Source organism: Pelodiscus sinensis, chromosome 31 (genome assembly GCF_052426305.1).
Source record: "Pelodiscus sinensis isolate ZL-2025 chromosome 31, ASM5242630v1, whole genome shotgun sequence".
NCBI lineage: Eukaryota > Metazoa > Chordata > Testudines > Trionychidae > Pelodiscus > Pelodiscus sinensis.
In genome coordinates, this window is record NC_143082.1 from 16,272,074 (window position 1) to 16,299,234 (window position 27,161).

The window sequence follows — 27,161 nt, forward strand, 5'->3', positions numbered from 1 at the left end:
TGCCATTCGGAGACGCTTGTTTATTTACCTTAAAAAAAAAAAAAAGCTGTCATCTGTTTACAAAGGAGCCAAACTACATTTTAATCTAATCCTTGTACAAAAAAAATAGCACTTTTAAAATGTGTTTCCGACGTCATTACATTGGCAACTGGATTAAAAAAAGCACAGACATTATGACAGGATAAAACAGTCTTTACACGGAAAGAATTATTGCCCATGTTACAGGTTGCGCGAAGCGTGTGCTGTCAGCACCCACCGTGCGAATCCATGCACCTGTGTGAGGACGGGGAGGCGGTGGGGGAGGGACCAGGAGCTACAGGGCGTACGGGTGAAACGGTTTCACGAACCCTCGGGATTGTGTCCGGGTAACCCTGTTAACTCACAAAAGCAACAGTCCTCGGCCTCCGCCGGCCACGTGCCATGCGCACAACCCAGTAATGCATAGACGAGTGGCTACACGCCATTTCCCCAGCAGCAGGGGAGAGGGGAGGAAGCGACCGGCTACTGGCCACACAGGACTGGGGAAGGTTAAAGCTAGAAGAGCCCCCTTTGAGCCATCGTGTACGAAAGAAAGATATATATATAGTTGGTAAAACCAGCCCAGGCCAATCCTGCCTGCAAACAGCTTGGCCATTCAGGCCCGTGTAAAAAGGCACATTTAATTCCACAGGCGACTGCAGATCTGAACGTGACACAGGCCCGTCTGCCCCGAGCCTCAGGCACGGGCTTGTGAACAGTGCAATTCATTGAACAGAAGCAACAGACCGGGGGCGGGGACCACTAGTGCCCCACTGTCGTCTGTGGGAGCTTTGGAAACGGGGCCAGGATCCGCCCCAGCACGGCAGCCTCCCTCCCCCCGTTGCCCGAGGATATGAAGCCAGGCTCCTGGGCCCAGCCTGGCACACGGAACTCACGGCACAGCCTGCTCCGAGCCAGCGGCCGGGCAGCCGACTTAGCCCAACGGAGTCACTGGTAGCCACGAGGCCCTGCCGGATGAACACGGAGACGCTCACTCGTGCCAGGAGAAACCCCACTGCTAAACCCACAGGCAACGTCTTAAGGGACAGTCTCCTCAGCTCCCCGGGTGCTGCAGCAGCTGGCAGGCCCACGCTGCCTCTGCTCTCCGCGACCCCCAAAAGCCCTCAAGCCCCGACTTGCAGCGAAAGCGACGACAGCCAAGAGCCCAGAGCCCTGTGTGGGGCTGGCCCCAGGAGGCTGAGGGGCTGTGCTGAGGTTCTCTGCGTTAGCCTCCCCGGCGGAGCGTTCCGCGAGAGCCAGCCACTTCGCCTGGGCTCCTAGCACAGCCCCGACCAAACCGCCCTGAAGCCTGCACCAGGCTGCTGCATTGGCTCTACCCTGTAAAGTAACCCCCAAGCAGGCTGCTTCTGACCCAGCTGCGGCTCCGTGGCCCCCTTCAGCCGCTCCCGACCCAGCTGCGGCTCCGTGGCCCCCTTCAGCCGCTCCCGTGGCACGCAGCAGCGGTGCCAGGCGCCCGGGCTTCCTACGCAGACAGACAGACACCTGCCCACGGTGCCAATTCACCTCTCAGAGGCCGACCGATGGGCCCAGCCCGGAGCTCTTCTCGGGTTAGACCCGGCTCCTAAGCAGCAGGCCTGGGTTAGCGGATGGAAAGTGAACGTACCTCGTGTTCTTAACAGGGACAACTGGCTCCCCCCAACACTCGGCTGGATTATTTAACCACGGAGCGATGGAACCAACGTCGTGTCCAGACCGTCCCTAGATCTGCCCCCTCCCTCCACGCTACAACATGGAAGCGACAGGGAGCAACTGGCGAAGCTCTGATAGCTGTTCTAGCGAGGGGCGCCAGGACAGACCTAAGAGGCAGCGTTCCTGAATTGTGACCCCCCCACCCCCCCAAATACTGTTCTCTACCCACCGTTCGCAGTGGAAGATACTGACATTTGACAACTGGAATTCATAGTGCTTCACAGATTGTTAAAAAAATACAAACGTCCACGTTTCCTATATAAAAATATACAAATCCAAGAGCAGAGAGGAGGCGGGACCAGCTCCCTCCCTGCCCTCCTCCTCTGAGAAGGTAAAAGCGCGCTCACGCGTCACAGTTTGGCAGGGCAGCGCCTCCCGGCGGGAGCAAAGGGGCTCGGCAGCCGGAGCCTGACAAGGTGCGGGAGGAGCTGCTGAAGGAAGGCCACCAGGCAGCTCCAAAGCTCAGCGCCCGAGTGAGCCAGCCACGCCCCGAGCGAGGAGAAGGGAGCTGACGTTTAACTCCCAGGATGCCCCAGCTGCAGGGGACTTGCACATAGTTCACAGCAGGCGTTTAGACCCCTGGGGATTAGCGCTGAGGGTTGCACGACACTACAAAATGACTTCTGAGCGACTGGGTCTTCAGAGCCTGGCTAGATCTTGGCAACCAGGACTCAGCCTGTGTCTGAACAGCAGCTTCCTGAGAAACTCTCTCTGCCGGTGTTCAGGGCTGCAGTGCATCCCATGCAGAGGGGAGAGGATCCGGCCGGTGGCGAAGAGAGGGGGCCAGTCTGCAGCACTAGCAGCTGCCCAAGGCGAATGGAAGACAGCAGAAAGCCCCGGCTGGCTTACAACGATTTGTCGCTGCTCTGTGTAATAGTAACATCCATCCCCCAGACAGAACTCCGCTCGCGAGAACACAGCTGGAGTGGCAGGACGGCCAAGCACAACAGCACCCGTTTGCTGGGAACACCGGGGCCCAACTTGCTGTTCCCAGCCCAACGTCCCCTCCCTCCAAGCAACACTAGACTCGGGAAGCGTTCGACTCAGCAAAAGCCACCTCTCAGCATCTGAGCCAAGGAGGGGCTCTGCGCTCTCAGGAACTGGCCTAGGAGAGCTAATGAAGTGAGGAAGAGCGTCCTTTCTTCTAAAACCCCTGTGCACCTGGGATCGCCCCTGCGGGGGAAGGGCTGAGATGCGAGGCAGACTCACTCGCTGCCGTTAGCGAGAAAGGAAGCACCATTTAGAGGGGAGAGTCAGGTCCCAGGAGGTTTTCTGTCACCCAGCGCTGTTGGGGGTGTCTCTGCCATTCCACACAGGCACAGCACACTCCCTAGAAGCCTCCCGACGAAAAGCACGACACAGACGCGAGTCCAACGCCTACGCGTGCTGAATACCAGCAAGGACCAGGGCACCAAAATGTGGAGACACGGATTCCATTTTAATATCTGCCCGGCTGCCCACTACTTCCCCTGCCTTCCTCTACTTCAGAGGAACGACCGCTGCCCTCGCGCTGCCCTCCACGCCCAGCAGGCCCGCACACAGGTCATCTAGAGTTACGGCATCACCAGCTCGAAGGAAAGGCTCGGGTCTAGGTGTTCGCTCCCAAAGCTGCTACACCAGCCAACAGATTTTCAACTACAAAACTCCCTCCACACACCAGACAGCGCTGTCCCCACTCCCCTGAGCAAGGTCTCTGCGGAGTCCACCCTCCAGCAGAGGGACTCGACAGACCATTCCGCTTACAGGTGAAACCCACCAGGACCAACGCGCTTTCACACGCCAGGGGCTGCGCTCTCTGGCAGTTCCCTGCCTTGATTTCCTGTGCACATCCCAAAGCGCGGCTTATCACCGCCAGCAAACAACATTCGCTTCTTCCAGCTCTGCTCTCCGAACCAAGCACTGACTCAGGAAGTCTGCAAGTGCTGCCATACGCGCGTGCAAACGACACGCGACTCCATCACCCCGGACGGGCTGTGGGCCGAAGGAGGACGGTGACACCCGTGAAGATGACTGAAGTCTCTACCGGCGGCCCCCTGCCAGTGTGCCCGCTCTGCTGCTGCGGGGACAGCGCGCTCCTTGCCGACTGGGCTCTGCAGGGGAGCCGGGGGACGCGAAGGGGAGCCAGGGGACTCCGTTTTGTCGGGGTTACAGCAGAAGAGAAGGGGGGGTGAAGAGTGAGCTGGCAAAGGAGTCTAGCACGATTCAGGACCACCAGCCTCCTGACCACACCGTGGGCCTGCAGCTGGAGAGACTGAGCAGGAGACATCCCTCTGTTCCCCATGACTGGTCTGCCAACCTCTGCAGGACAGGGAAGACCTGATGCCAGAGAAGCAATGTAGTGTTGGAAGAAAAGATCCATTCTGCAGCCACAGACGCCCCCGTTCCCAGGCCCAGCACGGGCAGCGTAACATGGCCACTAAACACTCCTGCCCTCCACAACTTGCCAGTCAATTTCTACTCACCCGCGGCACTCCCACAGCCCTCAGATCAGGGCTGCCAGCCGGCGTCCCCACACGCTGCCTTGGAACTGGCTAGGCCCGTCCCTCTGGCCAGACACAGTGTTACCGGTGTGCACTCTAACTGCACTCCCAGCTAGTTCGTCACCCCACCCTGAGGCATCTCCGTCTCGCCAGCCCTGGACGCGCTGACGTTGGCATTTTGTTTTTAAGACCAACTGCAGAAAAAATAATTTTCCTAAGACTCCTTTTCTGTCCCCCCCCCGCAACAAACTCAGAATGCATTCTGGGTCCCGGACCCTCTTCTGGTAAACAGCTCAAGTGAACCCGCACAAAACCTGACAATCAATTTCACATGTACGCGTCTGCTCAGAACGGAAGAGCAAGGGATAAAACAACATGGCTAGGAGAATCTCTGTGGCAAGTGAAACAACGACGGGGTTAGGCAGGGGGAGGAAGAGGGTGACTGTTTTATATGAAGAAAACCTCACCCAAAGAATTAACAAAAATGAAGGAAGAGAGAACCCTAAAAGCAGAGCATACCAAAGGCTATTTATCTTAAGCTTACACTGTAAAACGCAATCGAGCATCTGAACAATAGCGTGGGTATTGTCTTCGTAACTACCCAAGGGGTCGGCTGGTCAAAGATAAGGCATCCAAAATAGACCAAACGCTTTGGTCGCAGCGATTTTTTTCCTTGCTCAAATGAACACATTTTATATTTTTTTATATATAATAATAATAATATAGATTTTTTTTTTGCGCTAAAAAGTATTTCGATGATCATATACATTACCAAGGCATGATGGCATCGGGGTACCTATGGAGGGGAAGGGCGGGGTGGGGGAGAAGTTATGGAGGGAATCGAGTCTCTAAAAACTCGGGCACCCCCTATAGTCACTGGGCCAGCGGGCCTGGCTTTCGGGCAGCGTTCCTGGCACAGAGGAACTGGGCTCTCGCGTGGACGGTGGAACGGACCCACCCTCTCGGCACCCAGCAATGAATGGATCTGCTCCCTTTCCAGCCGGCTCCTGGACCCCGCTGCCTCGAGCCCCAGCTCGGGGCTCAGTCCGTGTCTAGAGGCTCCCGTGGTCTCAGAACCCGTTGCCGCTGATGTTGATGGACTGAAGATCTGCCACCTGCATGACGTTGATGCCGCTGCTGGCGAGACGGGCGATGCCCTCGGGGCAAATCGCTTCCATGGCCACCATGTTGGTGGCAATGAGGGCAGAGGGCGTCGGCCCGCCGGTCCCCTCGGACGCCCCCGTGTCCATCGAGACGTTCATGGCCACGGCACCGCCGGCGCCTCCCTTCTTGTTCTGGTGGGTCTTGATGTGCTTGGACAGGTGGTCGCTCCTCATGAAGCGCTTTGGGCACTCCGGGCAGGCAAACTTCTTCTCGCCTGCAAGAGCAATGGGAGAGAGCGGCTCAGCCCCCGCCCCAGCACGCTCGCGGGACGGCCTCGGGGAATGGCAGCCCCGCCGGGGTGCCTGACCGAGAAGCAGCCCTGCCTAGTGAAAGCCACAGGGCGACCTGGCCAGGCAGGGAGGGGAGGGATGCAGCACTTTGCAACGGACCGCCACTTAAAGCCAGACTAGTCTGTCTGCTCTCACAAGACTTGCAGTCAGTGCCTTTCGCCAGCCGCAAACGCCCCGTCTCCTCTTGCTGGCTCCCTCCGTCGCTTGACAGCTCGTGGCCAGAGCAGACTGACACGGTGCTGGTGGTTACACCACACTGATCCATGCACCAGAACCAGGAACTCATCCCCTCGCCTGCCCCACACTCGCAATTAAACGCTTTGGGCCCTGACTGAACTGAGACTCGCTGACGGATTTCACCAGGGTTCTGCTCAGCGCGGTGCTCTCAAGAGGGAGACCCGGCTTCTGATGTGCTACTTTGGCTCGGTCTCTATGATGCACTTCCAGACCCTCCCACGTTTGTCCCCCCCCCCCCCCCCCGAATGTTACTTCCCCCTTGGGGCGGCTCCTCGCGGTTCCTTGCTCTGGGGGAGGGACGCATCTCAGCTGAAAACCCCGCGGAGGAAGACGCGTGGTCCCCCGTGTACTTGTACCGCAGGAGCCCAGAGCCGCTGAGGACAACGCCGGCAGAGCACGGGGCATGCGGCGGAGAAGGCTCATGGAAGGAGCACAGGCTCCCCCGGGCCTGCTCTAAGGGCGGCTGGCAGCTCCTCCCCGGGCTTACCCGTGTGCGTGCGCTTGTGCCGCTGCAGCTCGTCGCTGCGTGTGAAGCGCTTCCCGCAGAACATCCAGCTGCAGACGAAGGGCCGTTCCCCGGTGTGCCAGCGCAGGTGGGCCCGCAGGTGGGACGTCTTGCCGTACACCTTCCCGCAGCCCAGGATGTGGCAGATGTGCTGCTTCTTCTTCCCCGGATCCCCAGAAGTCCTAGGGGAACAGAGATGCCCAGGCAATGTACAGAGCCTCGCCAGCAGGGGGCGCAACATCCGCTCCCAAAAGCTGCCCCCGCTGGGTCGGCTGAGCCCCAGGTTACCGGACACCGGTCAGCGCTCGGGCTGGAGGGGCTGCAGCGGTTTCCAATGAGGTGGGCAGGGACGAGTGGTTCCTTCGAACCCATTTCCACTACCCATGGTGCACGCCCAGCACTGCTAGGACCCACCCCGTCCTGCATTTACTTCAGTGCTCGAAGGCCACGGCTGGGAAGTGACTTACAAGCCTCCAAGAAAGAGCCAGAGCAAGGGGGGGGCCAACCCATTTAACAAAGAGAGCCAAAGCAGTGGCAGAAACAATGCCAAGAGCCGCACCAGAATTGCCAAGCAAAAAGAGCCCCCAAGAACAGAACTGTCCAGCAAAAAAAAAAATTAAAAGGAGGCTGCCCCTTTAAGACAGCCACCATCTCGGGCACCATTTTTAAAACCCCGCAGCTCCAACCCAGTAAGCACAGGGAAGCCGGGGAGGGGAAGGGGGAGCTGGCGGGGCACGGGGGCTGTTTGGTGTGTGTGTGTGTGTGTGTGTGTGTGTGTGTGTGTGTGTGCGCACGCGCGCGCGCGCACGTACACACACACACATACACACACACACACGCAGGAGCAGCTTCATGAGCCGCACTTTTGGGGGGGGGGAAAAGCCACATGCGGCTAGCGAGCTGGCCACAGCTGAGCTAGAGAGCTCCCTGGAGGTTAGGTCCATCGATGGCTACTGGCCAGGCTGGGCAGGGAGGGTGGCCCTGGCCTGTCAGAGGCTGGGAACGGGCGACAGGGGCAGGACCGCTTGGCGATTCCCTGTTCTCCTCACTCCCTCCGGGGCACCTGGTGCCGGCCCCCGGGCTGGCCGGTCTCACGTAACCCGCTGGGTTCCTGAGACTCCAACGTCATGGGATGAGCCTGGGGTCCCTGGTTAGCAAGTCCTACCTCCCTTCGCTGTCCTTGCAGTACGGGCAGGTGCAGGCTTCCCTCCGCATCCTCCGGCCTTGGGGCTGCGGGTCTGGGCTCGTCTCCCCTTCTTCTACAGTCGCGTTTTCATCGGCCATTCCGTCGCCCCCGGTGCCATGGAGGGCCAGCTGAGCGCCATGATCACCTGGTGGGAAACCTCTGCATTACTGCTCAGCTCACCTCTGAGCCAGCGAAGCCCCAGCACCCAGGGGTTAAAAGGAAGGAACCACCAATCGCCAGTCGGCCTGCCAGCTGGCCCCTCTCGCAGGCCACGGAGCTTCCCCCGCCCCCCTGTGGCTCACGCGTGGAAGGCCACAGCGACATTTACAGAGCCCCTGCCAAGGCACGTCACATCCAAGTGGAGGGAGCTAAGGGTGCAGGCGCTCTGCTCAGTGCAGATGTGCCCTCCAGACGAGGAACCATCCTGGCGAATTCTCTCCGCCCCTCTACAGACTCCCAATCTCAATGGTGACAGCTAAAGAAAGTTATTTATAAGGGGGGCCCATTACGTGCCCCGTACACCGCTCCGCTCCACAAAGCACGGTCAGGCTCCCAGAGAACAGCCGGAGCCTATTTCCTGCCCCGGGCAGAAACGCTGAACAAGTTCCCTTTCGTTATTCTCCCTCACCGCCTGGTCAAACAGGAGCAGGGATCAAAACCAAACGTCCTTTCCTTGCGCCACCGAGCTGCCCCGCTGAGCGAGGTGTGAAAGCAGCCGTGCGTGTCTGTGCTGCTATCTGCCAGCTTCTTAAAGCCCTTTGGCTAGTCCACTACGGACAGTGGAGACAAAACAAGTGTGCACAACTCCCCCACGGAGTCAGCAGCAACGTGCCATTCACTCCACAGGAGCACCCAGAGGTTTCGATTTCCAAAGGGATTGCAACAGGCCCCTCCCCTCTTACGTGTTGGTAAGTCGGAGACTTCAGGGTTGTGCCGTCAAACTGAGAGCTTTGAAAATGGGTAAAATACACCCTGGATTGCCAAGTGTGACTTTACTCCTCTCCCAAAGAGTCTTTACAATTGTAAGCGACACACGAGCCTACAGCCAAGTTACATTACGCAGCATTGCCCAGGCCACACACACAACTGTGAGCACAAAGTCCAACCAGCACTTCACGGTTCCAAACGTGCAGGCGGCCCAGGGACAATCGACACTTCTCATGCTAGTCAGATCTCAAGGCAGCACCACAGAGCCGGGGATTAACGGAGAGCCCCGCTTCAAAAGTTCGGACGATTCTAGAAGTGCAGGCAGCGTGCTTGCTAGTGTTAAAAGCTGCGACCAGGTTCAGTGCCTGTTGGCTGCTAACGCACTCCGTTCTTGTTACTGAATGGAAAATGTACCGTTTCCCCTGGCACAGCTCGGAAACAGGCAGATTCCCGAGCAGCGCACTGGCTACCCCAGAGAACACTACAGCCAACATGGAACAGGGTGGTTACTTGGGTCTCGTGGGCAGGGGAGAAAGTCAGGGCACGGCCCAGCACAGCTTGCATTTCCGTCAAGGTCGCTCCTACATAATAGCTGCCATTAATCCCAGCTCAAGGCGACAGTTGTAGATTGTGCCTGATCAGCTTACAGGCGAAGATGAAGCAGGGTCGAAAGGGCAGTTCTCACCTCGCCTAGGCAGAAAGGGAGTAGTCCATTCACTAAAACCAACATTATTTCAGACGCTAGCAGCAAGCAGTAATGTCAGAAAATGGAGTCAGTTGCCACTTGCACTGCAAGGCCCAGACTTGTGCAAATTTTAGAGGTTTTAATAAAGTTTCACAATTTACTGAAGACAGAAAAGTTTGGCTGGTACTTTGAGACTGCCAGGCTGAACAGAATGAGAGCAGTTCTCCTTTAAGTATCTGTTTAGTCTGAAATGATTAAAGCAACAATCCAGGAGCTAATCCACAAAACAGATGCAAACCTTCCCAACAAAAACATGAGAACCAGCAATAAATAAGGCAGCCCGGGAGAGACAGTAGGCTCAGTAGTGTTGCTCACTGAAGATACTGTTGGAGTTTGCTAGCTGGCTAATTACTGTGAGCAGAGAAAGATATATAAAGTTGAAAAATCGTCTGGCACGGTTCATGGGAGGCGCTCTCTCACTCAAGGAGTGAAACCTAATTACAAAACCATAGGAACCAAAGTGTGTCACCAACAAGCTTCCGAATACAGAGGAACATATGAAACATTTGAGGGGGGGTGGGGGGGAGGGATGGCAAGCTTTTAAGCCTATCAATTTTCATTTCCATTTTATTGCACCACACTTATGCTGTCATCTAATTGCTTCTTCAATAACCCCAGCTACACTCCTCAAGTGTTTTATTTCCCTTCAAGCTCCACTGCATGATTATTTTAATGCTGAAAAAACCAGTAAGTGGTGCAAAAACAGCAGGCTGCATAATCTGTTCTCAGCTGCAATTAACATATGCCAAGAGGTCCAAGAACAGATTTAAGCGCCTATGTTTTCACGGGACTGATGCATGAAGCGATGACGGCGCTGTAACAGTGGTAGTGGAGTTAAGGTTGCAATACAGTTGCTGTTTAAAGCCAAATTTTGATCCTTTCCTAAACTCCATACTGTGATCAGCCTGAGCTCTGGAACGGCGCGTCAAGATCCCAGGTACAGCTGGAGGTGCAAATCCAGGGTCATTCGGCTGACACACACAAGCCCACCCCGAAACAGCAACTGGATTTGAAAAACAACAGCCATCAGCCGCTGTTTGCACAGGTGCAGCCGAGCCGTACACTCTGCTTTGCAGCAGCTTCGGGTCTGCCGGCCTGCGGTTCACCAGCCGTCACAGAGCAAATCAAGGAAGCCGCGCGGCTCCAGTGGGCCTGCGATTGGCGCCGCTCCCTTACAGCCTTTCTGCAGGCACAGCCAAAGGGGAGGAACGCGTGGCGAGCGTCCTCATCCCTTAGAGCCAGAAGGAAGCCGACTTTGGGCACTACGGCCTGGCTAGTGGCGCCTCAAAACTTGGCCTTCTCTCTCCTGTCGAGTCTGCAGTGCGCGAGCGTGTCAGCGAACCTGTCGACATCCCGCTGGACAGAACCCGTCTGGCCACTGGGCTCGAAGGCGTTGAGGCAGAGTCTTCTGCGCCCCTGCTCAGGGCGTTCTCCTGGGCACCCTCCCCCCAACCGGTGTCCAGCTCACAGCTTCACTCTGGAGTCCAAGTATCAGTAGCCAGAGATTTCCCCCCCCCCAAATACACCCAGTGTTTCCTGCTGAGTCTGGGGGAACAGCCGCTGGCTGGGGATCTCTCAGCCCTCACAGCTGGCAACGTCTTTCTAGCCAATGCCCAGACTCTTCTGCAGCCACTTACTTTCCCAAGATGCCCAGATTTGCAGCCTTGGGTAGATCACCCTCAGCCACGTGCCGCCTGTCTCCAACCTTAATCCCTTTCAGAGGAAGTTGCTGTTTGTGAATTTCCAAATTCAAGAGGCTGTCGGCCCAGGTAGCGGACACCGCCCCAGCAGCCCGCAGTGCTCAGGCAGCACAGGCTTCCAGCCCCAGGAGAAGGGCTCTGGAGCTGGAATTCAGACATCAATCTGGTAAGGGCCTGGCTACACTTGGAAGTGGCTTCTGACTGAGGCAGGGGTGAGAATTTAAAGTGCCACAGCTGCCCCGTATGTGGGCATTCTCCTGGAGCAAGTGCCCATGGGCAGACTAGGGATGTGAATAGTTAATCACGGTTACCCGGCAGGGGGCTGCTCCACGCCGCTAGTGTAGACGAGCCCCAAGTGTGGGGCAGGCAAATGACCGTAAGGAATTCAGTGGAAGTGCCCCATCCCCATCGGTGTCCATGGACACAAGAGGGAATCAGCCCCCCGCTGTAACAGGCTCCCCGCTCACTGCCAGCCAGGCTGCGGCTACGGTGCGGAATGACTCTGGCGCCGCGCCTGCGTCCCATTCGGACTGCAACCCAGCCAATGGGAAAGGCGGCCGAGTCCTGTTCAGAGGGGACCTCTGTCCACGTGACTCCACAGCTGCATTAAAACAATGCGGAAGACACGGACAATTCCCATGGATTAGTTCTGCAGAAGACAGACCAGCCTAGCTAGAGTTCAGCAGACCCAGAGCTGGGCTCGCTCAAGTTAGCCAAAGCAATTCAAGTATTTACACCCCGGACCTGCTTAAACCCATTAAAGTACAGGGGGGAGGGAGGTTCCCGATTTAAAGCCTTCCTCAAGACAGAGTGCGCCAAGGAACAGAGGCACAGCACGGTCCAGCAGACCCCATTCTAGTGCCCCAGTGACCTCCGCCCTTGCTACCTCCCTAGCCCTGCCCCCCCTTGCTAGGCCGGGAGCATCTCGCTGCAGGTCTGAGCTAGCGCATCACGGCACTAAGGCAATAGGCAGCGGGGATCCCGGGCGCTGTCGAAGGGAAGAGAGGAAAGCCCAGCTACCCTAGATCCCCGAGCCCCATTCCCACAGCTGCCTCAGAGGCTCGCATGCCGGATCAGGCCAGGGAGAAGCAGAGCCCCCGAGGCCGCGCTCAGAGGTGGCACGTTGTGTGCGGAAGCAGCACTGCCACCCGTGATTCCCACACCACTACTGAGGGGCAAGACGCCTCACTCGCCAGCAGAACACGCGCTCAGGGCACAGCCTTTAGAAGGACGAATGAGACCGTTCGAGGGCTCGAAGTGACAGGGCCACAAGCGCAGCCAGACAGGGTCAAGCCAAAGGGCCCAGGGCCCTGTCTGCTCACAGCAGCCTATGCCAGGTGCCCCAGAGGGAGTGAACAGAACCAAGAATCATCCAGTGATCCCTCCCGTTGCCCATTCCCAGCTTCTAGCTAACAGCGGCTAGGGACACCAATCCTACCCAGCCTGGCTAATCGCCGTTGATGGACCCAACCTCCATGAATTTATCTAGTGCATTTCTGAACCCTATAAAGTCCTGGCCTTCACAACGTCCTCTGGCAAGGAGTTCCACAGGTTGACAGTGTGTTGTGTGAAGAAATACTTCCTTTTGTTTGTTTTAAATCAGCTACCTATTGATTTCATTTGGTAAACCCTAGTTCATGTGTCATGGGAGCAAGTAAATAACTTTTCCTTATCAACTTTCTCCACACCAGTCCCGATTCTACAGACCTCTATCCTATGCCCCCCAGTCTCCTCTTTTCTAAGAAGAAAAATCCCAGTCCTCTTAATCTCTCCTCATATGGGACCCGTTCCAAACCCCTAATAGTTTTTGTTGCCCTTTTCTGAACTTTTTCCAATGTCAAGATAACTTTTTGAGATGAGATAAAACTTCTCCAGCCAACACACAGCACGTAGTGATCAGAATCGTGTTCCATTTCTGCAGATGAAAAACCGCTTCACATTTTGAACCCTGCTCATTAGGCAACTTTTTAAAAGTGGCCCTTTTCCCAGCCAAGTATTCTTCGTTAACTAGTAGGTTTGTTTTCACCAGCAGATGTCACTACAGCCCTGAACCTGTCCGGAGTCCCACGGGGAAAGCGAAGAACCTACATCACACTAGCAGATCTACCCGCCGTTGCTTGAGTCCTTAACTCCTTTAACGTTTGCTTTTTGGAAAACAACATGAACATGTCGGGGCTTCCTGTAAATCAGTGCTCGGCTGGGGCCGGGGAGGAGGGCTCAGGCTGCCTCCCCATACGTGCTGCTTACCAGATAACCAGTTCACTGGTCAGATCCCTGGCAGGTTTTTCCTATCCGCATTACTAAAGTAACATGCACGTTAAGCCAGGGCCCGTGCAGCGAGGCCCCTGCTGATCGCACACCACATTGGCAGTGAGAGCCAGGCGCTGCCTCTGCAGCCAATCCCAGCGCTGCTACGGCTCTGTCGCCCCGGCACGCTCTGGGTGCACCAGCACTGAGCAAAACCACCCTGTCCCGGGAGACCGTCTTGGGTCAGACAATCCTGTGGCCACCCACTAGTCTAGACTGCCCAACACGGTTCTGTGTCATCAGTCCCCTTAAAGATGTCTCAGTGAAGGTCGACCTGCCTCAAAACAGCCCAACCCACCCACCCAATCGTTTCTGAAAGTCTTGGTGCAGAGCTCCAGCACCTCGTCCACAGCAGCATTCCACACTCCCCACAAGTTCAGCAATTTTAGGACAGAACATTTTCACCACTCACGTCATTGCAACATGTTTACGCTCCGAAAACAGACTGACGCCAGCCCGTGTAGTCCTGCACGTGCACGCCGCACGGACACGCTGCCTTTCAGGAACTGCTGGCACGTGAATACAAATGTGCCCCAAAGAGACACATAAGCACAATGATGGGGCTGCAGCCCCCACCCACTCGTCGTTACTAGACCCCTGGCCTCACTCCAACTCCCTCTTCCGCTGGCATGTCACGAATGGGGAAAACGTTCAGCGCTGACTCTGGCTCTTGTACGCACACAACGCTGCAAGAGGGGAAAACAGGCCACACAAAAGGGAAAACATGCACATTTCCTTCTTCACATATCAGAATAGTCTGAAGCCACCAGAATACAGCGAGCGGTCTTACGGAGAAGGGCTGGGACACAGGAATAGAGCCTGACAATTTACTTCTCATCTTCATTAACACAGATCGTTTGTCAAAACATCCAGCCCAAAGCAGTCATGGCTGCTGCCAAGATCAGAGAAGAACTCAGTCTACAGAAGCATCGAACATGTAGCGGTAGAACCCAGCGAATCTGCGGATACCCTTGGCATCTTCATCCTCCGAGGTGGACATTCGCGGCTCATTTTGGCACATAGGGAGTGGATTTGGATACAAATGTTGTGCCCACACTGGGCTCTATGCATTGGAGGGTCTCAGACAGGGGCCCGCAGTCACCCCTCCAATTGTCTGCTCCAGACCCCCCACCTTAATCGGTTAAACATTGTGTTTAAGTGGTTAACCAATTAAATGGGATTTGATATCCCTCGCATAATGCGCTGAGAACCACTGACACATACCAATAACCAGGGCTCGCCAAACCGCGGTGAGCCCCGCTCGCCAGCCGCACTGTCCGGCGATCTGCGCATGCGCAGATTGCCTGAACCCACCGGGTTGCAATCTACTCGCCACAGGCAAGTAGACTGTATTATTTGTCGAGCCCTGCCAATAACTATGCAAGTACACTTTGCAATGCCCTAGGATCATTGTGCAACAGTTTCACCTCCGCTTTGGCCATATGCCCCCATTGCTCCTTCGCCCGACACGGCCAAGGCAGGGGGTGAAACAGGCTCGCCCATCACGGACAGACGCCTATTGTATGGAAACTCTGCGGCCCAGCCAGACCTGCAGACAAAGCGCACCCACCCCTTTCTGGCTGAACCCCAAGCAGGTGCCAGCAAGCAGACAGGTCTGCCCAAGGGGCATTGGAGCACCTGAACTTGGGCACTGTCAGTGCCAAGGGGCACCCTGGTGCTTAAGAACAAACGCCGAAGCGGCGGCCAAGTGGGCACGAAAGCGTAACCAAGCGCGCCTGAGAGCCGAGGTAAAGCGCTCACAATTCGGATGGCTGCTGCCAACCCAACTGGAAGACGTACAACCAAAAGGCACAAGAAAGAAGAGCCAGGACAGCACAAATGCAGCAAAAGAGGCGCTCCTTGTGTAGGTAACGGTGTGTGAAGATGGGAAGAGGGCTCCCACTGTCTGTGCGGTGCGGCTCGTGTGTTAATTCCACACTCCGCGGGATAATGACAGAAAACCCAAGTTTTGGCAGATGGCTTTACAGACAAGGTGGTTTCTTGTCTTTCAAGACACTGGGCTGAGCAAAATGCGTAGCCTGGTATATTTTTTTTTTAATGTTCTAAAACTGGGTGAGAGGAATGCCCTTAAGTTTCTAGACAGAATATTTTGAGATCCGCCACTGCTGACCTTGGGAAAAAAAAAAAAAAAAAACACCCACAATATTCACCTTTACGTGGGACCTGAACACAACTGTGTCTTATGCAAACTTTGCAATGTTTGCAGCAGCAGTTAAACCCATCCTGGAGGAAGAGGAAAGAAACAAAAGCTCACCAAATGAGAAAATGGATTTTAACTCTTACACGTCAGGGATATTCCAGAGAGAAAAGTCACAAGAGTTTTTTTAATTAAAGGGACACTGCCAAGTACAAACAAAGCAAAGAGGAACTCAGGTGACCAATCCAAACACACCCAAAATATTTCTCACACACGCAATGGTTCTGTGTAAGAAAGTTTATTTTGGTCAGTGGTAACTGGTGGCTTCAGAACACCATTAAAAGAAGCTTTCCAGCTCGCAAACCCAATAATTCTCCCAAGACCCCTTATTCTCTTCCCATTTCTCTGCAGATTTAATAGCCCAGAACGACAACAAAATCCTACGCTATCCAATATCTGTAACTTCTCTAAAATATATTGCATATATAGATACTATAGAAAATCAAATAAAATTCAGCTACACTAGCCACATAAAGGAAAATACATTTTGCAATGTAGTACTCTTGATTTTTATCTTGTTTGCTTAACTTGCTATTTTGCAAAATTCATTAATCTGCAATCATAGTCATTTGTGTAAACTGGGGAAGCTGTATGTTAATTCTCTTGAGTTATGGCCAGCAGAGTGGGGAACACATGGTACTCCTTGGATAAGAATGTGCTGCTTCCAAGTTACACTAAAGCATATTGAGTAATTGTCTTTTCGTTTGGTGTTTAATGACTTGAAGCTACTCAGCAAGTTCTATGATACCCGTTAATTGTTAGAGGTTTTTATGCTCCAAGTTAAATTAAATTGAATTCTTTCTGGAGGGGGAAAAAAAACCTAATTATTTGGTCTAACAAAACTTTAAGCGCTTTTTCCTGTTGTAAGTTTGGATTCACAATGGCAACTGAGTAGACCAATCCCTTGCTAATAGATGCTACTTACAATGCAGGACACCGGCAGGGAACACAAAACCTGCCAAACCAGTATAGCAGCTAATACTTCCCGAATCATAAGTAGTACAAGTCAAAGCTCAAAGGGACACGCATGCACGTTAAGGAACAGATCTCAGACGACTAGAGCGCTCCGCAGCCTTGTAATATCTGTCTGCTACATCATTCAGTTACAGTTCTCAGAAATTTCTCTCTGGCTCCAGAGGGGGGAACGACTTTATTGGCACAACCCGACGACTGCAGCGGATTGCGTTAAATAGAGCGAAAATGCTCGACACATTGTTAGATGAAAACCATGAGCATTAACGAACCGCTTTACCGGATACTGACAGGCAGGAGAAAAGCCCGTGCAGACCCAGTGCTGTAACAGAAGGCAGGACGTACTTGGGACGTCCAGGAGACACTTCTTAGTATCAGGGGACTGAGCCGAATACAGTTCATGTCTGGCTGAAATCGGCAGCTCAGTACCAAGTTGTTTCGACCGAGCTTCAGGGGAAAATTCCCAAACCAACTGGTTTCCTCTCACTGAGTATTGCAAGTGTGGCTGCCGTGGCCTCTCAGGCACCAGCATTATGGCTACTGCTTCAATGCAAATGAAACCATCCTTTGCGGAGAGTAGGGATGTGAATGTGCAGCCGAGTACACGATTAACCCACAATCCTCTTGGTCCCACGCAGCCCCCCCCCGTCTGTATCGGGAGGGAGGGGGCAGAGAGCAGGTGGTGCACGTGTGCAGCTGGCTTTTAAGTTCCCAAGGAGCTGCCTTTCCCCCCCACTGCCTCCCCCCAGACATAGTCTTTAGCGGGTCAGCTGATTAAAAGTGAGGTGGGCAGGAGGGGCTCCGGGCGGCCCAGGCCAGCTGGAGTGCCCTCTGCAGCAGCCCCCTACCCCCACCGCTTACCCAGAACCAGCAAGCGGCGTCCGCGAAGGGGGAGGCTCACTGGGTTACTGCTCACACCCCTCCCAAGCAGCAGCAGGGCACACAGGAGCCTGCTCCCAGACCACCCTTGCCAGCCACTCGCCACCCCCAGCTGCAGGGTTAGGGGGCAGCACTCGCCACCCCCGGCTGCAGGGTTAGGGGGCAGCACTCGCCACCCCCAGGACGCAGCAGGGTTAGCCTCCTCTGCAGCTCAGCTGTTTTGCACTACAGAAGAGCCACAGCCAGGACTTTAACTGGCGCATCCCTCAGCTAAGGCCCCCAATGCAAACGCCCCAAGGGCCACCCATGACAGCAGCCTATTTACCGAGCGTGGACTTTCACCGAGCAGCACGAGCCCCCTCGAGGGCATCCAGCACCAAAGGCGAACCCAGCACGTGCAGTGCTACTGGGGAGGGACGTTAAGACTGGACCTCTAGTCAGTCAACTGCATTTTAACCCCTTTGCTCCCGGGGTGCCCAGCGAGCCGGCCATGGCCCGGCACGCGCCGCAGGGTTCGCAGTCAGGGAAAGGGAAACGACCGTGACTCAAGCAGGCGATGGCCTCTGAGAATCATTGGTGGCGAGATTCCCTAGCAGAACCACACAAGTGCTGGGCCGCTAGAATTAAGCTCATCTGTGCACATTTAGTTTTACAGCTTCTGGGACGCTCCCCCAAATCTTGCCGAAGTGACAGTGAGTCTATGACAGAGCCAATCAAGAACCCAGCTCTCCTGAGTCCCCCTCTGGAGCTTCTGCCACAAGAGAACACCCTCTCTGCTTGACGCCCTCTGCAGGGCGGCCCTGCTGCGTGGCCAAGGTTTGTTCCAAAGCCCTGGCCGTACCGCGAACCAACACAAAGCGAGGAATTTCCTTCCCACAGCTCATGTCCATTTGCCCAAATTGGTCTTTTTTTTTTGCGTGATGCAAGTCCTCCCATCCCCCGCTCTTACAGCGCCATCGTTCCTACAAACGCCCAGGAGGTCAGTGCGGAACCGGGGTGGCCCGCGGCAGGAACGCCCTGCGCCCCATTTACTATTCCACCACAGAAGTCCCATCGAACACGTGCTGTGCGCTCACGTAATTAAATGCTGCATAACACCCAGGAGAAGAATGAAGCCGGCACGGCACCCTTTTCTGGTACGGACCTGCTCTCCAGCACGTCAGACTTTGACCCTTGTTTTTACATTTGGGATTTTTAAGGGAAAACAAAACCAGAAATTGTGTCACATGAAGCCATAACCCCTGCACGGATACAACCCAGAGCCACTAGATGCACAATACAAAGCATCACCACTCGAGCTCAAGGAGTGCAACCAATAGCAGTAGTAGACTCTTCCCTACATGGACTAGCCATTAACGGTACATGTAACACACGACCATTTGTACAGAGCAGGGAAGCCCTGGACTCCAGTTTTACTTTCCGGCTCTGGAGGGGAGTGAGGCCAGGTGGTTGCAGACAGCGCCAAGATGCACACACATTTAGCACACTAATTCACAATGGCGGCAGAGATCTGAATGTCTGATGTTAGAGACCAGGGCGCTGCCCCTCTGTTCTCTGTAGACGCTCGCATGTCACCCCTCAGCTACTTTTTCTGCTAAATGAGGAAAACAATATTCTTACTCAACAATGCAGCTAAAGGCCAAGGAGCACACAGAGCGAGTCCCACAGCCAAGCCAATAGCCCTGCTCTCCCAAGCGCCCCCCCCCCCCCCCGAGGACAGCGGCGGCAGCCGCTTCTCCTCCCCACCTGTAGTTTAAGTCCCGTGGGGTCTGTGGCTCAGCGTGCAAGATGGCTCAAGAGATACGTTCAGTGACTGTCGCAGCGAACCTCTCGCAATCTCTGCTGAGCACGTTCAAACGTTCAGAGCCTTAGACTCCAGCAAGATCCGGTTAGGTTTTGATGTGGGTAAAAAGGGCGGGCACACTACCGATTACACACAGCTACCCTCAGACAACATTTGATTTCACTTTTCCATTCACCTCATTCTCTGGTGAGAATTAACTGTCTGTGCCAAAACGTACACAAAAAAGAGAGCTCAGCCCTGCAGCAGAGCGCATGCAGTGAAAGTTCTAGCACAAACCAGAAAAATCTGGCAGCGTTCTAAGCAACAGGGGCTCATCACAGAAAATGTCCGGCAACTTCACTTGGCATAAATCATTTCCAGCTCCTCCTGTCATTTACTGATGTCTCGCCACATGAGAGCTTGACAGAAACATCCAGGAGGTTCCCCTACGTCCCATGGAGCCTGCACCACGATATCTGTCAAACGCCCACACTAAATCCAAGTGCCACAAGCTCCATACCCTCTCAACCTGGCTCACTCTACTGCAGAATGCATCATGCCAGCAAACGTGTCAGCACAAGTCGGGGGTTTCCACGGAAGTTGCGCTCTTTCTACTCTAACTCAGGCTGTAGGGCTTTAAAAAAAAAAAGGAGCAACTGCTCAGAAACCAGCCATCTGATGGGCAGACTCCCAGACAGTCCCTCCCCGGCCCGCCCACCAAGGGCAGAGCTATCTCACAAACACAGGAATGCCTGCCCATGTGTTTCACAGCCTGTTTTGTACCGAGTGTGTTTAAAGTGGGACAGGCTCCAAGAAGGCAGGCAACTCGGTGTCTACTTGGAAGTATCGTCATATTGTGGAGTATCAGACAGTGCTAGCCAATCCACTGAACAAAGATATCAGATGGACGAAATGGCAAAAGCAGGCCGATGCCCGACACACAAATTGCTTACAAGAAAGCTACACCTTATTTCGTTGACTTCATGCAGTATAAATCCAACAATTCAGCTAATCAGATCTGACAAGAGCTCCTCGACATACCAAATCCAAAGCAATTTAACAGCAGTTCAGCAGGTCACAAAACCCAGCAAAAACAATTCCAAGGAAGTGGCTTTATTCTCTTTCATGAAGGAAGCTGAAGTTGAATTGCACAACATTTAAATTGCTTCGAAGTTGCGTGACTCCCTTCCCTCGAGAGGCAGCCCTTTCAGCTAAGGCTGTCTCCACTAGGCAGCTTGTAGTGCCAAGACAGCCTCAACCGAGCCCTGGCGCTAGAAGTCAGCCATGGAAACGCTGAAAATGCCAGCAGAACCCTTGCAACCCTCGCAAGCGGCTTCCGCTTTGCCAACAGGCGTAGTGCTCACACTTGCGGCAATCAAACTTTTGTCATTTGGGGGGAGGGAGCTCAAGGTTTGGGTTTTCAATCATTAGTGTAAACAAAGCCTCAGTTACAAAGTTATGGGACATGCACGATCCCAAGAAAAGGCAAGAGTTCAAAGAGATCACAAGGAGGAGGGAGAAAAACTGTTCTCTTTGGCCTCTGAGGACAGGACAAGAGGCAATGGGCTCAAACTGCAGCAAGGGAGGTTTAGGTTGGACATTAGGGAAAACTTCCTGCCTGTCTGGGTGGTGAAACACTGGAATAAATTGCCTGGGGGGTTGTGGAATCTCCATCTGTGGAGATATTCAAGAGCAGGCTGGACAGACACTTGTCAGGGGTGATCTAGACGGTGCTTGGCCCTGCCGTGAGGGCAGGGACTGGACTCAGTGACCTCTCGAGGCCCCTTCCAGTCCTAGTGTTCTGCGAGTCTCTGATTCCTTTCAGCATTCATTTCTTTCACTGAGGGAATTTAAGAACCGTTCTGTGGCAAAAGGAGGAACAAAGTTCCCAAATGCCAGGACGAGCAAGACCACAAATGCTCCTGGCAACGTGACACCCTGAGGCTGTACCAACCATAAACTGCCCCATGGGACCATTTGAGACACGCCAGTATTGATTCAACAGGAACAATCAGGATGCTTGTGCCAGCCCGAATGGCTGAACATCTCCAAGAAATAAGATCACAGCATCTTCTACCCCGTCCCTTTCTACGGGCCACACACCAGGTCAGTGGATAGAAATCCCTAATTTGAGATGAAGAACTATTGTAATGTTCCCCCAATTTGGCTCTTTTGCCTTGGAGAGGTTGCTCCTGCCTGGCTGAGCCGCTCAAACTCCTACTGCAGAAAGTGCTCAAGGGTAGAAATGGGCTTTGCTTAGAAACTGCACGTGAGCTGTCTGTAATTTGTTCAAGGCTTCCTTGCTGCACTCACTGCTAGGTCTGCCCTTGGTTTCTCTTTCCTTGTGCTGCTTCCTCCCGCTTCCCTATCTGGCTGAGGGCTCCTCCGCTTCCCTGGGCTTCGCTCCCATTTCACAGAGCCACACCGGCAGTGGCAGGGAACTGGCCGAAGGAGGCAGAGCCGTGATCCTGCAAGAGCCCCACTCGCTGCAGGGGAGGCTGAAAAGCCCCAAGTTCTCTGTCAGTTTGATCCTGGCAAAACTCCTTCCTGACCTCAATCAGTTAGACCCCGAGCACATGGGCAAGAACCAGGCAGCCAGACACTGAGCCCACCCTGCCTAGTGGGACATCTCCCTGATGAACACAGCACCTCCCTGCGACGCACTGGGGGCGAGGGACTCTCCTGCCAGTCCCTGCTGATCGCTGGCAGGAACCCGAGACAAGCCTGCTACAATCACTTCCCTTCAACCATCAGCAGCGAAAGAGTGAAGCTTCCTAACTGGATTTGGCTCGTGGAGGCTGGGTGGTCAGAGTCCCTTGCAGATTGGCTGAAGACCCAGGGAGCTGACACTGACGCTGTAATATTTTGCTCCTATTGTGGGACTTTATCTTAACAGCTGAAGGTTAGAGACTTTTTAACATGGCAGCTTAGCTACAGCATCATCCGAACCTGTCACATGACAACTATCAAAAAAGGAGGTCAGGGCTGGCTTGCAGACTGGGTGTTTGATGCCTCTTCCCTGGCTCAATGTGCTGCAGTCTGGGCGCTTCCTCCCCCTGTAGCAGTGTTGCTCAACGGGGGAAAAGGGGAGTCACAGGACAAGTTTGGGGGGTTACAAGCATTACAAGGTAGGAAGCAGGGCAACTGCCAAGGTAATTCACATGGTTCAGCCCAGTGCCCGGAGCTTAGGTAAAAGCGGGAGGGACAATCTTTTCTAGAGGGGGCATCAAGATTTCACACAGCCAAAGGGCCGGCACAGAGCGGCTGGCACAGACACCCAAAGAACAAGCCGGAAGCCGTTTCAACCAAACATCCAACTTACCAGCGGCGTTTGCGAGAGCCAGCGGCAGCCCTGGCAGCTGATGGACCTGGATTCCAGACGCTCCCAAGGCACTGAGGTTAATGGTCTGCAGCCCTGACAGCTGCGCAGCATTGACAGTGACAGTGCCGCTGGGGAGCGAGGCGGAGGCGATGGGGGTGAGCGTCGTGTTGGTCTGCCCCGTCTGCCCCAGCGACACGCCCGGCATGGGGGCCAAGGTGATTGTCTGCGCTTGGGGGTTCTGCACCTGAAGATTCTGCAGCTGGATTGTCTGCCAGCTGACCTGTCCATTTGGCCCCACAGTCGGTGTTCGGATGATGATTGGCCCCGAGTTGGGGAGCGCCTGAAGCTGGAGGTTCTGCAAAGCATCTTGGGAGATGGCTTGGGTGGTGAAGGTCTGGCCGGAGAGTGAAGCAGCTTGGAGGGCCTGAATGGTTTGCCCTCCCTGCACAAGCTGAGGCTGCACCAGGATCTGCTGCTGGGACTGCTGGTTCTGATCGGCGTCCTTCTGCTGCCCAACGCCAGGAACCTGGCCCGGCAGCGAGTCCGAGTTCTGAATGCCACTCGCCCGCTGGGGCGTCTGGGCCTGCGTGCTGGATACCAGGGCGCCACTGCCGGAGAAGCTCATGGCGCCCACGTTGCTGGTGGTGGTGGCAGAGTAGCTGCTGGCGGTGGTGAAGAAAGAACCCGAGCTGGCGAGGGAGGAGACGCCACTGGAGCTGATGGCTGCGCCAGACGTCACTATCTGAGAGCCGCTGTCTTGAGAGCCGGAGCTACTCAGAGTGACGGTCTGAGAGGTGGGAGCCAAGCTGGCGGCCACGCTGCTGACGGGCAGCAAGGTGATGTTGCCATTCAAAGCCACCGGCACGTTGGCCACATACTGGGTCTGTCCCGAGAGGGTGTTATTGGCCAAGCCCACCCCCTGGAGCGGGACCGCCTGCTGCAGCAGGTTGGGCATGGCTGCTAGGATGTTGCCGGTCCCACCTCGGTTTGTGATGAGCTGCTGGTTGGCGCCAGGGATGATCTGAAGCTGGCCAGAGGCGTCCTGCTGGACGTTCACTTGGGTGGGGGTGGTGGCAAACTGCAGCTGCTGCCCATCAACGGTTTGGAACTGCGGGATCACCTGGTACTGAATATTGGGTAGAACCCCAGGCAAGCCCGTCAGGACCTGCTGGTTCTGCAAGCCGGGAGCAGCAGCCACCACATACTGCCCGGCGGCCACCGGGCGGCTTTTCGGCGAGGCCTCGCTGCCAGTGCTCCCTTGCTCCTTGGAGGAGGGGGGCGTCCCGGAGCCCGTGGAAATGATTTGCCAACCGTTTGCCGTCTGGGCAAGCTGAGCGGCAGCAGCTGTGAGGTCCAGCTCCCCTGTGCCCCCCTGCTGGCTTGGGGAGCCGCTGGAGTTCTCATTGGGAGACTCAATCCTGCTGCACGTGGCTGCCAGCAGAGCCAGTGGAGACGGCTGGGATTCCTAAAGACAGGCAAGGAGGAGGAGTTCAGTATCTGTGGGCCAGCACCACTGGCAGTGCCAAACAAGCAAAACCAAGGAGGAGTGCGCAGCTAAAGCCCAGGGAAACGCCCCTTTAGCCAGACACACCCACTGCCGGGAAAGACAACGAGCACACGCAGGGCTGTCAGGCATGAGCAAGCGGAGGAACCACAAAGGAGGTCAATGAAACCCAAGGAGAGACACCCGAAACTGCTTCCATAGCTCAGCTCAAGACAAGGAAGTTTCCCTGTGCCGTGACACTTGGCACGAGGCAGCGCGATTCCTCCTAGGCACCTATGGGCTCAGAGACCCTGCACCCACTAGACCGAAGAGAGGCTTCGAGAAGGGGCCAGCATCACTATTTCGTGGAGAAGGCGCAGGAATGTTAACGTTGGCAGAAGTTTTGCCTGTGATCATGGGGACAGCACAACTCAGTTCTCTATAGGCTCTGTACTGTGCTCATCCAGATGTGCATTAAGCAATCTGACTAACGAGTCATGTCCTCGTTCTCTCCTCCTCCCCCCAGGGGGAGATGTGTGTGCAGCAGAGTGTTTGTTTTGAAATTACACACATGCATGCACGCTAAATGTTACACAAGGCCAAAGAGGTGACTGACAGAGTTTTAAGGCTGAGACTTTCTCCACCCCAAAGCGAGCCCCTACCCTTTACCACTGGCGCCACCATGGGGAAACCCCAACTCTCACACATCCAAGGGTTGCTGTCTCTCACTGCATAAGGACTGATAGGACAGGGTAGAAGAGTCTGTCCTGTTTAACTATTCACATGCATGCACACTAGCCACTCAGATCCTCTATCCCAGTGTTTTTCAACCAGTGGTACGAGTACTCTTAGGGGTACTCGAGAGAAGTCTGGGGGGGTATGTCAACACAACTGAAATTTGGAGAAAATTGAATTTTTGTTTTAAGTTTTACAGAGCTTTTTTTTTATTACACCCAAAAATTTAATCATCTGGCCAGCTAAGATTAAGCTGTTTCAATGCAATGGTAGAAAAAATTGTGCGCGTCTGAAAACTGTAGGTACTGGGGGATATTGTAGGTTCTACAGGTATCAGTATTCATCCTTCAAAAAAAAAAAAAAAAAAAAAAAAGGTTGAGAAACACTGCTCTATCCCACCTTACACAATCTTCCCTTTTCCCACCATGCTGGGACTCCACTCACCTGCGCCTCACCGTTGCCTTCAATGCTACTGCTTCTACTACAAGCACTTTCTTCTTCCTTCTCCGACTTCACAACAGCCATTTCTTCTGGACTCTCTTGGTCTGCATGGGGAGGAAAGTGAGACACGATTACAGTCAAACTAGAATAGGTTCACAAGAAGCAGAGTGCAGGGAAGGGCGAGCAGTTTAAAAACAAGAAAGTTAAGGGAACAGAGAACGCACACAAGGGTAAAAACAGAAAGAAGGGAGGTGAGACTAGAAAGCTAAAGGAGGGCCCCAACTACCCCAGTAACTAGCTATTCCGTGGGATGGGGGTATTAGGAGGGCTTGAGACGACAGTGAAGGAAAGACGATGAAGCCAAAGAGAGAGGGCAAATGGCAAGCTGCAGGGTTAGCACAAAAACTCAGGGAGGAGGAAGTGGAAGGTCTGGGCTCCCTGCCTCTCTCAGGTCCCTCCTGCTCCACTCTTTCAAGTCCCTTCTTCTGCTCTCCTCACCACCCTCTTGGGTTCTCCCCTAATCCCCCTGCACCTGCTCCCATCCTGCGTAGGTCTCTTCCCACGGGCCTTCCCCACATTCCACCCCTACTGCGGTACAGGCAGGGACAGCGATTCCAGGTCTTCCAGGGATAGAGACTGGCCGAGTTTTACCACAGGCCACACAAAAAGCACAGGCAAAGTCAGTACAAGCCACAATTTCACACAGACAATGACTTGCTTCTCCGGCTCCATCAACAATACACCCGATTGCAAGTGCGATATTAATATTCCAATTGATTTATTTTATTATTAGATGGTGAAGATGTAAACAATGTTTCCAGTCACAGTATTTTCAGTAACTGTGCGGTGCCGCTCTTGTACTTTCATGTCTCATTCTGTAAGCAAGTCATTTTTACATGAAACTTCAGGGTAGGCAAGACAAATCAGACTCATGAAAGGGGGACAGCAGCCTGGGGAGGTGGAGAACCACTGCCCCCTCCTCCATCCCCTAAATCCTGCCCCATTAGCCCCCCCCATCTCAATGGTCCTTCCATCCCCCAGAGCCTCCACAGGGGCTTAGGCACGAGGCTCCCCCCCCCCAATCTAACAGGAGCTCAGCCCCAATCTTCGGGGGGGGGGGGTCCCTCACACGAGGGATCCCCCAGAACCCTGCCCCCCCCCCAGGCTCCCTGCAAGATTCACCCTCCAGGGGGTTCCAGCCCCTCCCCCACACTTCCGGGTGCTGCTTCCTCCAGGATCATCCCCCCCCCCGCTCCTGCCCCCCCAAGGATCCTGGCTCCCTCCCTGCAGGATCCACCCCCCTCCCATGAGACCTACCCCCCCCCACAGGGATCCTCGCTCCTGCCCCCTCCCTGGAGGGATCCCCCCACCCCGGCCCCCCCAGGGATACCCCTCCCCTGGGCGATCCCAATCAGGAACGCCCCTCCCCCCGTCGCCCCCCCCCCGCGGGAGCCCCACGCCACGAGGGCTCCCCCCCCGGGGATCCTGTCCCGCTCCCGAGCCCCTCCCCCGAGGCTCCCCCCTCCTCGGCCCCTCCCCCGTCCCGAGCCCCCTCCCCCGAGCCCCTCCCCTCCCAGGGCGCCGCGGCCCGGGGTGGGGGCGGGCTGGGGCGGGGCCGCCGCCGGAGTCGGCCGGCCTGGCGTCCCCCGGGGCGGGATGGTCCCGTCCTTACCGCTCATGGTCGCTGCGGGGGGCGAGCCCAAGTCGCTCTCGGGGCGGGGGGAGGGGCGGGGGAGCCCGACTCGCTGACGAGGCAGCCTAACCCCGCCGGTGACCGCCAAAGGGCTGGCGAGGGAGGGACTGGGGGCGCTGCGCGACTCGGCCCCGGCCCCGGGACACGCCTCCCGACTCGGCCGGCGCCCAATCAAAAGGCACGGAGAGCCGCGGGGGGCGGGACTAGCCGCAGATGACAGGTTGTGGGGCGAATGGAAAACCAGGCGGGTCCAAGAGGGAGTGGTAGCAGCCCACGAAAAGCCCCGGCCCTAAGATCCGCCTTTTCGACGGCTCCGCCCAATGAGGGAGGGCAGCGGGAGGAACGGACGGCGAGTGTGGCCAATGG

At 55.3% G+C, this 27,161-nt stretch overlaps 1 protein-coding gene across 1 annotated transcript; it reads right to left on the reverse strand.

The window, feature by feature from the left end:
* On the reverse strand, positions 1-26,931 carry SP1 (Sp1 transcription factor). Its single transcript, XM_075901610.2, has 6 exons — positions 26,775-26,931; positions 25,106-25,206; positions 22,444-23,908; positions 7,570-7,735; positions 6,387-6,586; positions 1-5,586 (listed from the first exon to the last, which is right to left on the reverse strand). Exons 1-6 carry the CDS (start codon positions 26,779-26,781, stop codon positions 5,279-5,281), a joined length of 2,247 nt encoding a protein of 748 aa, XP_075757725.2. The 5' UTR covers positions 26,782-26,931; the 3' UTR covers positions 1-5,278.
* Positions 26,932-27,161: the final 230 nt, after the last annotated feature.